The following is a 12925-nucleotide window of genomic DNA, read 5'->3' on the forward strand; positions in this document are numbered from 1 at the left end:
CTGACCTCCAAGCAAGAGTGCTGTTAATCAGAATGTTCTTTCCTAGCCTACTAGATACACAGGCATATATTTTCTGTTTCATGGTTTTTGGGGACAAACACACAGGAAAAATAAACTGAAAGAAGCAAACAGTAAAGAAAATAAAACAGGCAGCAGGAATACAGAAGAAATCCCTGCCTGGCCTGGAATAAACCTACCAACTCCCTCCCTGGGTCAAGGGAGGCTCTGAGACAGCTGTAAGTGTCCCAATTCCCAGCAAGAGCCAGGCAGCCAAGGGGCAGTGCGTAGGTTCTTGCATAGCACAGGCTGAGGTCTGCATGTCTGCCTAGGATGGAGTGGGTGTTTCCCTCTTGGTTTCTGCATCTGCAGTCTCTCAGTCCACCTTAAAATTCCAAATCAAAATAGCAGTGAAAGAAAAGGGCTTAATGCACACTGCAGTAAGGCCAACCAGCTTAATCAGGACCATTCGTCTCTTGCACAGGGATCTGGACATCCTGAGAATGAATCACAGTCCAGTGGCCTCAATTCCTTTCTGCCTTGAGGCCTGGGTGGTTTTGTACTGATTTTTCAAACAAGAGATCACAGCTATCTCTGTGAAGGTGGAAGTGCTTCAAACAGAGAGCCAACTGTCTCTGCCCACCAACACCCCTCTGCCACCTTTACCTAACTCTTCTCCTACCTTCAAATGCCCTAGGAATGATTGAGACTATGTTTTTGGTCACAGTCAACTCTGAGGAATTAAATGGTAAGGGAAAGAGATGGTAGTTAGAATCCAAAGCCTAAGATTTAAACTCTTGCATCACCAGATACTGGCTGTCTGTGCTAGACATTCTCTGCCTCTCTGATCCTCCCTCCTGACCTTTCATGCAAGTATTGTGAAAACCGAGGAAGGACACACCTGTTAAGGCACTCTGAGGAACTCTAAGGAGACTGTACAGTGCCATGCTTTTATAATAATAGCTTCTGGTTTGGATAATGGTGACATTATTGACAATAATAACAGCATAGGACATTTAATGACTGTATGTATATAATACCAGGCACCACTGAGCAAAGGATATCCATTCTAATCTCATTTAATCTTTTCTTCAAACCAAGGATGTAGGTACCAAAGCTATCCTATCTTACAGATAAAGAAACTGAGGCCTGGAGAAATTATTTTCCCGAAGTTACACACTCAGTAAGTTGTGAAGCTGGGATTCCAATTCATGTCATATTCCAGAGTCGATTCTCTTATCCACTACACATCATCACCCCATCTGTAGGGAGTAATACTTTATAGCCACTGTTAAACCTCACATGCATAAAATGTGTTGCACACTTTGAAAACTCTGATCAGGGTAGGATCACTCACTTGAGTGACCGTAAGTCTCCACTGAGAAGAAGCCTCAGGTTTCACATCTGTGAGTAGGACCAATAATACTACATAACTTATATGGTTCTTAGGAGAATCAAATGACATACTGTAGGTCAAACACTGAGCATGCTGCTTAACACATAGCATGTGCTCAATAAATAAATGGACTATAACATCCGAAAACCTGCACTTGGTGGCCATGAAGGAAATCTTTCAGTCTCTGTTTCAATAACCCTTCACACTGGGGTTTAGGAGTTAAAGATGCAGCCAGGGACCTGCTCACTATAGCCTGGCTAAGGTCCCATCAGGAGTGCCAGGAGGTGGCTCACACCTGTCCAGGCTACAGCCTGCTGTCACAACAGAGCCTGCATCATGAGGGAAAGAGGGATACTGGGACATGGCAAAGTCACACACTGGCCTGCATATGTCAGTCCAAAGCTGACTGAAAGAAAGACCAGATACATTACATGTCTTTTAGGAGAAATCAAAATACTCTGCTTGTCCAGGAAAGTCCAAGGAGCACCATAATCAGTCATATCTTTGGGGGATGAGGTCTCGCCACACAAAATAGCTAGGAACCCACGTCCTAAAACCTCTGGGAAAAAAAAGCTGTTCCTTCTCCTTCCTCTCTCTCTAGCCCCTGCCCCCAAGTCAGGACCATTCTAAAGTGGGGGTATTACTGCTTAATTAAATATAATTCAAGCTCACTGTGGCCACAGCAACGTGTTGCATGTGAGCTCACTGAAAAGACAGGTACAGAACGTCAGCTTCTGGGTGAGCTTGAATGACACCTCCTCACCTGACTGTGGCTCAGAAGACGAAAATGACGGCCACAGAAACCTGCATGGCACAGGAGGGAGGGGAAAGAAGAAGAAAAGGGGCCAAGAAGGGCGCAGGGAGAGCTGGAAGTACAGCCGGCGAGCATGTGTCTCGTATCAGTCCAGACCTGGCAGGCGGGGATGGAAAGCTGGAGGGGAAGGTGCACTCAGCTGACGGCCTCGTGGGCCAGGGCACAGGAGGCCAGGTCGCCCTGCCCATCAAAGCCTTCCATCCTTCTCAGGTTTAAAAGGGGAAATGTTCTATTTATAAGCCACCCACCAGGGGAGACCTGGCAGCCTCAGGATGGCTCTGATCCCAAAGGGATCCTGGTTACCAGCGTCTGCCTCCTCCTGCCTCTCAACTGTGGGTGTTCTGACAGCAAAAGGCCGAAGGTGACTGAATGCAAAAGGGAAAGAAATCCTCTATTCTGCCCTCTGCTGCTTTCATGAAACAGTGGACCTTTGGTAAAGAAGATGGAAGGCTTCAGAAACTTTTTAAAAACAGTGGCCCCTGGCATCCCATAAAGGCCTTCCCTGTGATCTTCAAGAACAAATCTCCTTTTCTGTTTGACACATCAAGGGAAGCTGAGGCACAGAGATGAAGGGAATCTACAATCAGAGGCATGACAATGGGCAAAAAGAGCCAGGGTGGTGACACCCTGCCCCTCCCCTCTCCTGATCCTCAGTCTTGTCCTCATAAAACAAGATAAACCTTAACAAAACACCACCAGGGAGTTGGATCTGAGTGAGGTCCTGAAGAACAACAGTGTATGTGACAGTGGTAAACAACACAGAAGGTGGCTCTGTTCTATTACTGCATCTTGGGGATGGCAGGGAGTGGGCCATGTTATGGTTCTGACCCTGGGAAACTACAGCCATTGAAACCTGTGGCCCTGGCTCACCTGGCTGAGCACGGATGTCTGAGGAACCACCGATGGTTCTAATGAGGAGGCTCACTAAGAAGGAATACGGAATGCCCCTCAGCAGCAAAGAACCAGGGAGGCTGGCCCATGGGGCTGGCCGCATATGACAGGACAGCAGAACAGAGCAGAGACTTCAGGCATACCAAGACCAGCAGGGGAAAAAAGGATCTTGGCAAATGGACAGGCTCAGGTTTGGCCATCAGATCCCCACTTCTTGACTATGCTGCCTTGATCTCTTTAACCCTGTTTGCTCATTTGTAAACTTGACCGTTCTTAGCAGCATTTTTGTAAATGGCAACCATTTATATACTAGTTCAAGGCTCAGAAGACCAAAGTGACGGTCACAGAAACCTGTATGGCACGGGAAGGAGGGGAAAGAGGAAGAAAAGGAGCCAAGAAGGACTCAGGGAGAGCTGGAAGTACAGCTCTCAGTTTTTTAAAGCAGTAACCTTGTATTAAGCAAAGGGTTAACAAACTACAGGCCATGTGGCCAAATTCACCACGACCTTTTTTCCAAATAAAGTTCAACTGAACTGGGGCTGGGGTTGTAGCTCAGTGGTAGAGCACTTGCCTAGCACTGAGAGGGTCTCAGTACCCCGTAAAAATAAGTAAAATAAAGGTATTGTGTCCATGTACAACTAAATAAACAAATAAGTTCTACTGAATTTTCTACTAAAGTTCTATGCACACTCATCTCCAGAATCTGTGGCTGCTTTCACACTACAGTAGTGAAGCTGAATAGTCCCACAAAATGAAAATGTTTACCCTCTGACCTATTATTGAAAAAGCTGACCCCAATGCTAAGGTTTAGAAAGTCAAGAGGTTTGCAAATACTCATGGCCCCCAAATGCATATATTTAAAAAATATAAATATAAATGGTAATTTTAAATGTTTGCATGGTACTAACACTGAGAGATGCAGTCACCAAGATTAAATGAGCTAACTCTCATACATCACCAAAACTGAAAAATGGAGGAGTATTGACTGCCTCCCTCAGTCCCCTCCATGCTGCCTTCCAGGGCAACTCTGCCAATCCTGCAGCCTCCTTTCCAGGGGATGGTACTTTGTTGAGGGAGTAATTGGCAGAGCCAAATGATGAGAAGGATAAAAACCAGAGTAATGTTTGCATTAACTAACCAACATGCCAGACACTTTGCTGAGCTTTAATACTCACAATGAGTTTAAGACACGGGGGTATTAATATCCCTATTTTACAGAAAAGAAATGGACACTGAGAGAGGCCCAGCACTGCCCTGCGCTTCCACAGCCAGGATGTTAATCTCCATTGTGTGCATTGTACCCTCCATGGAAACACCTCTCTCCAGTCCACTCCGCTGAGCCCACCAAGAAGGGATCTGAAGTATGTTCAAAGCCTGATGTACAAAGATGCAAAGGCCAATGTTAGTCAAAACAGCAAAAATCTGTAGAGGACACTGAAGTCCAATGACGGGAATAGTTCAATAAATCAGGGTATAATCCTATGACAGAGTATTAAATAACCATTACAAATGATACTAATAAATATGACATGGGAAAATGCTTGTAAATTTTAAAAAACAGAATGGAAACAAGTATTTCTGGCATAATGCCAATTAAGTCAAAATAGATACAGACATTGGCAAAATACATATAAGACGTCATTTTTTTTAAAAAAAAAAAAAAAGGAAGAAGGCAGTTGAGTGTAGTAATGCATATCTGTAATCCCCGCTACTCAGGAGACTGAGGTAGGGGCATTGCAAGTTGGAGGCCAGCCTAGGCAACTGACAAGACCCTATCTCCAAATAAATTCTTTAAAAAAAATTTAAAAGGCTGGGAATGTAGCTCAGTGCCAGAGCACTTGCTTGCCTAACATGTGTGAGTCCCTGGGTGCAATATAAATGGCTACAGGAGAAAAAATGCAAGAAGGACTTATCTGTGACAGTGGTATTATAAATTATTTTTATTGAGTTTTTGAAAATTATTTTGCTGTAATTTCTTAATATTCTATGAGTTCATATTAATTTTATAGAAAGGGAAATACACGTTTTTAAACCTGCTTAAGAGAAAGGTTCAGATTCAATGTCCACACCCCACAGAAAATCAGATCCTAATTCTGACTCTGTACAGAGCATTTTCTGTCTAATCATTGATTTTCCCCACCTCCAAGCGTGAATGATTAATTAGCAAACTCCAATGGGTTCTTCAGCATTATTCAGATACAAATTATTCTTATAAAGGCTCTCAATTGAATGTCACCTGGAGGGAATGATGGAATTAAGACTTAGGAGCAAAAAGTAAGTGTTACATTTCCTCCTTCTGGGGTGGGTAGGAAGTCCCCATATTTTAAGTCTTTCTGGCCTAGAGATGGAATCCCATTCTATGCCCACTCTCCAATCCTCCACTCTGGGCATTCTGTCTGCAGCCTGCATGAGGTGCTTCTGTAGATACAGGAATATGGTACAAACCCATGCAAAATAACTGGTCCTCTGCCTATTGCCTTCCAGTGGCTTCAACCTTTACGGCACCTCATACACTCCTTAAAGGCAGAGACAGCTCTACTAGTTGTGAGTACCACTTGCCCTAAGAACTCCCAGAGGCATTCACTGAATTAAAAGCTATAGGAAGCCTGCACTCCCATAGTTGCATCTAGTAAAAGGTTCAGGTGGAAGCAAACAGGAAAACGTTAAACAAGAGTTGGAAGCAGAGTGAATTACTGCAATGCCATCTTGAAAGGTCAGAGAGTCATTGCTGCGTGTCCTGGTGAGAGGCATGCCTGTAGCAATGAGGCCTGTGTGCCTTTGAATACAATCTGATTAACCTATGGATTTAAGTTAATTCCCGCATTAAGGAAAGCGGCACTATGAAGAACATATTAGAAGGCTGTGCCAGACTTCAGCCACCTAGAGAAGCAATGGGAAAAGTATTTCTGTAAACAAAACTAATCTTTTTAGAGGAAGTAGGCAGTGACATTTATTACTTAAAACTTTGAACTTGGAAAAAACCAACTCATTCTAAGAGCCTACCATTCCCTTAGTCTCCTGCACTAGACTGCTCTGTCCTCTCTGACAAGTCCTCAGATGGGGGTATGGGACAACTGCAGCCTGGGCTAAGAACAGGCCACTTCCTACTTCTCCTGCTTCTGACCTGGGCTCATTTCTAAGGAGAATGGCAAATTCTTTGGGAAATAAGTCTCATAAATGCAGACAAAAGTAGGGCATGCAAGAAGACAGGCAGACTGCAGGAAACTAGCATTAACATAGCAAAGGGAGCCAGGAGTGTGGGGCAGGAGGGGGATTCTTGCCCAGTGCAGAGTCCTGCTCTTTGTAATAGTAAAGGAGACAGATCTAGATGACTGGATCAGTAACACTGGCGGCAATCACTTCCTCCTTAAGGAAACTTAAGGATTAACAGCCATACTTCCTTCCTCTTTACTATGTGTATTCCCACTTTCCCCTTCCCCTTTCTACTAGGTGAGAGTTTGACCAAACAGAAAACTCGGTGTCACTGGTGCATATTCCTGACATTCTAGGATTAAACCCGGGGAAGGTTCTCTGTTGGCAGGAGAACCTGCAATGAGCAGCCCATAGGACTGGCAAACATAGATTGGTTTTTGAATTTAATATTTAAGGATTAACTTAACCAAGAACATGTGACCTCTAGGCCAGAAATTAAAAGTCAAATAAAGGACACAGTGGTCTAAACAAATGGAAACATATTCAATGTTCTTGTAGGAGATGACTTAGTATTATAAAAGTGTCAACTTCTCCACAAATTAATCTACATAACTCAATGCAATTCCATATGACCATTTCATTTTTTTTTTGAGGAACTTACTAAACCTATTCTAGAAGGATAAAGGTCTACAAATAGTATCAACCCTAAAAAGGAGAGTAAAGGAAAGATACTTAAGCTACCAGATAGTAAGATTGGACTCAACATCATCATATTAAAACAGAGAAGTAGTACTGGTCCAAACAAATAAATAAATAATAAAATAAAATAAAGAGCCTAAAGGTAGAACTCAGCTATGCAAACCTCACCTACAAGAAATCTGGTACCACCAATCAGTGTATGTGTGTGGGGAGGTGGTATGGAAAGTTTAGTAGGTGATGGGAAAACGGACTCCTCAAATGGATAATAATAAGACTAAATCTTCATGAAACATCACAGATGATGGTGGATCCACATATCAGCTGGATTTGAAGCCTAGACGTGAAGACACCTTTAAAAAATGCATATTTTTGTAACATGAGTCAAAAAGGTCTTCTTCAAAATACAATTTAAAAATCATAAACCAGAAGGCACATTTTTTCAAACATAGTTTGTAAATATAAAACACATAGCCTTATAGTCAAGGAAGGACAGCACATGTAATAATATTAGACAGTTGATAAAATGGGAACAAAAATTAACAAGGAATTAATATCTACATATAAGGGACTTTGGGGCTGAGGTTGTAGCTCAGTGTTAGAACACTTGCCTAGCATGTATGAGGCACTGAGTTTGATCCTTAGCACCACATAAAAATATACAAATAAAGGCATTCTGTCCATCTACAACTATCAAAGGAATAATAATAATAATAATAATAATAATAATAACAACAATATTATTATTTCAAAAATTAAAAAATAAATATAAGAGACTTTATAAATCAACAAGAGAAAAACAGCAACTGCTTTTGTTGCTGTTGTTAGTTTTTTATTGTAGTTGCTGTGACCAAAATACCGGGCAAAAACAATATAGAGAAGGAAGAGTTTATTTTGGTTCACAGTTTCAGAGGTCTCAATTCATAGATGGCTGACTCCATAGCTCTGGGCCCTAGGTGAAGCATGACAGATGGGCAGAGTGGAGGAAAGCAGCTCAGGACATGGCAACTAGGAAAGTGAGAGAGCTCTGCTCACCTAGAACAAAATATGAACACCAAAGGCACACCTCCAGGAACCTACTTCCTTCAGACCTATCTTACTACGGTAACCACCTAGTCACTTCATACCAGTGGATTAATCCAGTGGGTTAGGTTCTAACTCTCATAATCTAATCATTTCACCTCTGAAAATCCTTGTGTTGTCACACATATGAGCTTTTGGGGGACACCTCATATCTAAACCATAAGAGAAACTTATATCAGAAAATGAGCAGGGGACATGTTTAGGCAATTAATAGAAGAGAAAACCCAGAGAACTAATGGGAATATGAATCAATTATCATCAATTATCAGAGAAATGCAAACTGAAACAACAATGAACTATGATTGTATATCTTGCAGACTAGCAAAAAAATTAGAAGGCTGATTAACAGTGAGAGCTGGCGGGAATGGAGACACTAGAATACAGGGTGGATGGGACTGTGGGCAGCAGCTCTAGGAGCAAGGAGAGCACTGAGACTAAGTCTCTGCACAGACCCACAACTTGACCAACAATTCCCCTGGTGAGGACAACCCAAAGAAACCTTATACAGGACACGTACAGAGGTGTTCCTTGTGGTGATGAGGAATTCAAGGTGTAAGGAGATGGAGCACATCTCTGCAAAAAGAGATACACCCTGGAGTAGGCAGTCACCAGAAGCCAGTCTAAAGGAGCTCAGTGAATACCTTCCCAACACAATGCTGATGGACAAAGATCAGACTGAGACACCACCATTTACAAAACTTAACACAGAGAAAGGCACACATTTTCCAAGAATGCATCTGAAGATTGTGGCTTATAGAAGAGAAAAGGAATATGAATAAGGAAAACAATTAAAAAGGAACAAATAAATAAGTAAAATAAAGTGACATGAAACAAAGAATGAGTGAATCCAGGGCTCCGTGTCAATGATGTACCATGAATATATGAGTATGGTTAACCCTCTACACCCGAGACCCAACAGAACAGAGAGGGAAAGAGCACAAGAAAAAGGCTCTGTAGAGAAATGAGCATGTGTTTATCTGCAAACACCCTCCTCCTGGCAACCGGACCACTTCAAAAATACCAGCAGCTGACAAACATTACTTAAGGCCCTGTCTTATACCCACAGGCAAAGTATGCCCTGGGAGAAACTTCAAGATGAAAGCAACAGATTCCGAAGTGTCCCCAAGGGAGTTTTCCTTTGCTATTTGCTCTTTCAAAACATTCTGGCTCTGTGATAAAATGTTTTCATTCAAACTCCCTCCAAAACATTTTCTAGAAAACAAAATGCTAGACATCTGGGATTTAGATGCCAGACATTAGGAATTTGGTGAGAATAGCCATGCCCTACTCTTTAATTCATAGCGAATTGACTTCTTACTTTTAAAAAAGTTTAGATTGTGGCACAAACAGAAAGAGGGTTGCAGAACAACCCTGGGCAATAGTGCTATTAAAACACTAAACACTATCAGGGAACACAATTTTATCAAAATTGTGACAAATGAGCTGCGGGTGAGCATGGGGTGAAAATGCAAATTACCACAATGAAGAGAGAGTGCAAGTACAAGGTCGGGGGAGAGGGAGGGAAAGTCGTTGCATGATGGGGAAGATGGGCCCTAATGCTGAAAAAGGTGAGGCAGCGCCAACCCACAAGATCCTACTCTGGTTTTGTCATCCTGGAAATTGGTAAATAATAAAACCCTAGAAACATAAGTCCTACACCTAAACTACTCCTGAAAAAGCAGCCAGAATTTTTTACCCTGTCCTTATCTCTTCTGCTTGCAAGATGAAAGGGTAAGCAAGCAATTAAACACCCATGGGGGTCAATGGACACCCTGTCATCAGTCTGTGAATAACAGGGCAACGGAAGCAAAGTGTCTATGTTTTCTAAAATGGAACTTTTGGTATTATTTTTTAGAAAGAATATCCTTGTTTCTAATAATAGAACCTTTGGAGTCAGGCAAAATTTTGATAAAATTGTGTTCCCTGAGCTTTCCAGTCTCAATTTACTCATCCTCAAAGAAGGTATCTATCTCTCAGGGTATTACAGGGAGTTAATGTATGTAACACATCTCCAGGGCTTGACACACAGTAAATGCTCACTTAATGCTGTTTTAATAGCTATTACTAAAAAGTACAGGTTAACTGAAAATAATACATACTATAGAGAAATAGTTAACATAGAAAGTGGATGTCTCCCGATAGTCCAACCTCTACCCTGATTAAGTTTGAAAATACATGTACTTCCAAACTTATTTCTATCGACTACCTATGTCAAATAATTTCTTTTACTATGTGCATTATTCCATTGCCTAATTTTTTAAAGCTCAATTAACAATATACTGTGGGCACCATTTCTGCCAATACATCAAGACCTCCTTTGTTCTTTTTAAAGGCTGCATACTACTCTATGATTTATTTAACTAACTCCCTGTACGACACATTTAGATTCTAATTCTTCCCTATTATTACCAATGCTCCAGTGAACTTCTCTGCTGCATAAACATCTCTTGCTTTTTTAGAACAAATTGTTGAGTCAAAGAATAATCACTTTTAAAAGCTTTCCCAAACATATTACCAAAATGTATTATAGAAATGACAGAATGTGTATATAGGTCTGGCATACCCTTCAAGAGACTCTTGGCAATCTTTGGCACTTAAGCAGAGAGAAGCAAGTTCACAAAGTTAAAAGTTACACAAGTAAGTGAATATCTGGCCAGAGGTCTCCATTCACATGCACCTCACCCGGCAGGCATCTGTGAGCTCCACCCGGCACCATTCCATCCTGGTGGCTTCCTTAATTTCCCTTTGGGATACTACCCCACTCCCACTTCATGTACACTCGACACTATCCATCAGGGTGTGCCCTTTTCTCTGGATGGGCCCAAGCATGACCAACTTGCCTCTTTCCTGGGATTCTAAATTTTCACAAGAATGAGGCAACTACAGTTCAGAGCTTTATCATTCTGCAAATATGATGCAGAAGACCCTTTCCCATTGGTTTCCGGCTCCCAGGTCCCTAGAGCTGGTCTTTTTTCAAGGCTATGTCTTCAGCTCTTTACCTCACAGTGAGTGATGCTGCAGCCTTCTGTATTTCTTTCCTGTTGAACAGCTATTTTTGCCTAAGTTAGCCAGAGTTGACCTCAGATGCTCCAAAACAAACCTACCCAATCCAGAAACGGGGATTCTTTGTTTCCTTGATTGTTTACTTAAAATTTTGCCTTTGTTCAATTTTTGACGCAAAGGGGGGAAAAAAAACACACATTTTTTTCCTGTCATAAAGACCTCTAATATATCAATATCAGCCATTCCCCATTACTTAGTATTTTATACTGTATAAAACTCCTGGTTTTATTTCAGAGAGAATGGAAGGAAGAAAACCTTCTTTTTATCCCATAATGACTTTTACCACCCACTCCCCTCTAAAGAAAGAAAAAAAAAAAAGGAAGACCATCTTTTCTCCACCTGGAGAGGCGCTGTTCTATTAATTTTCCTGACACTATTGAAATCCATGGTAGGGCCACCTTTGAATTTTTTTCCCCCCAAGCAGATTTTACAAAGCAAATCTGAAGCCAGGGGACAGGATTTCCTTTGAACTCTTGCAGCAACCTGGAAGGAATTTGTTTTTTCTCCTGTGCACCAAGGAGATAATCAGTCCAAACACTTTACCAGTAGGAGTTTCATTCTAATCCAAGCGCCTTTACAAGGTTACAGGTGGCCTTGGAAATCATGATTAGCCAGATTGCTCAGAGCCTCCAACAGGGAAAATGCATTCTATAAATATGCCCAAGGGCACTCCATCAAAGAGGAACATATTATATTCACCATCTCTACTCTTTTCTCTCCAGGCCTTTGGGCAGATTAAGCAGAAGTCAAGGGTGACTTCGGCTTCCACCCAGCATATGGTTTTGGGGTATGTGATATTAGCAGTGGAGCAGTGTTAAGAAGACGTAGGATTGAGTGACATAACGTTCATGAGAACACTATGTCAAGTGTGAAGGGTTATTTAAATGCAAGGTGTCATTACAGTCTTACCAGTCAGGCTCAGTAAAGGGCCCTATGAAGTCAGTGATGTGGAAAGATCTCACAGGACACTCAGGAAATGAAGCTGACCCATCATGCCCACAGCACCTCCTGGTGGTTCATTCCTCACACAGCAGCAACTTCTCAAAGCCCACTCCCAGCCCAGGGGGCAGAAAATAACCCAAGCATCATACTTACTCCCTTCGCTCTGACTGTCTTTGTTGGAGTTGTAGACCTGGAAAAGAGGGGGAAAAAACTCACTTGTGTGCATTTTATACCCCTAAACGTTCACTTAGAAATCCATTACCTCCCCGCTTCTCCTACTATATACCATAAGATAGAAGGCAATTTCTGGCCCAAATACAAATCCTTTCAATAACCATCTACTTCCCAGTATGCACTTTAGCTTAAATGTGCATGAACTGGAGTCACCTGTAGAACTTTATTGTAAAAAACAAAACAAAACAAAAAACCCTCATAATCCATCTTTTTAAAAAAATCAAGTAAACTTATTTGTACATATAAATAATTCTAAGATTAGTTACAAATCATTAAGCATTAACAATGCACCAGCCATATGCTAAGTAATTCACACAAATTATTGCCTATAACCTACACAATTCTTCTTTGTAGAAGGGGTTATTATCAACTGTTTTACAGTTGGAGAATCTGAGGCATACAAAGGTTAGTTAAGGTCCCACAGCTAATTAGTAGCAAAGGTACATTACAAACTGTTGAGTGTTAACACTGGGGAATGGAACCAGCCACTTCTTACTCTGTATTCTTTTGTAAATATCAATATTATAAGGAGAACATATGATAGCTATAATAAAAACCCTTAAATGATTTGTAGAAATCATAAAGTGGACCAATAGAGTAAGCAGAAAAGTGCTTCAATATAAAATAGACAATGACATGCTGCAAGTGTCAGCAAC

General features: G+C 41.5%; 1 protein-coding gene across 5 annotated transcripts in view; it reads right to left on the reverse strand.

Moving 5' to 3' along the window:
• Arhgap26 (Rho GTPase activating protein 26) overlaps positions 1-12925 on the reverse strand; it is a 421874-nt gene that overhangs the window by 191882 nt on the left and 217067 nt on the right. For all 5 annotated transcript variants that reach the window (XM_071612274.1, XM_027927794.2, XM_027927796.2 and 2 more), the window contains exon 12: positions 12189-12225. In XM_071612274.1, the coding sequence (XP_071468375.1) occupies positions 12189-12225 (37 nt within the window). The remainder of the gene's footprint in view (positions 1-12188; positions 12226-12925) is intronic.

The sequence above is a fragment of the Marmota flaviventris genome, chromosome 5 (assembly GCF_047511675.1).
Source record: "Marmota flaviventris isolate mMarFla1 chromosome 5, mMarFla1.hap1, whole genome shotgun sequence".
Taxonomy (NCBI): domain Eukaryota; kingdom Metazoa; phylum Chordata; class Mammalia; order Rodentia; family Sciuridae; genus Marmota; species Marmota flaviventris.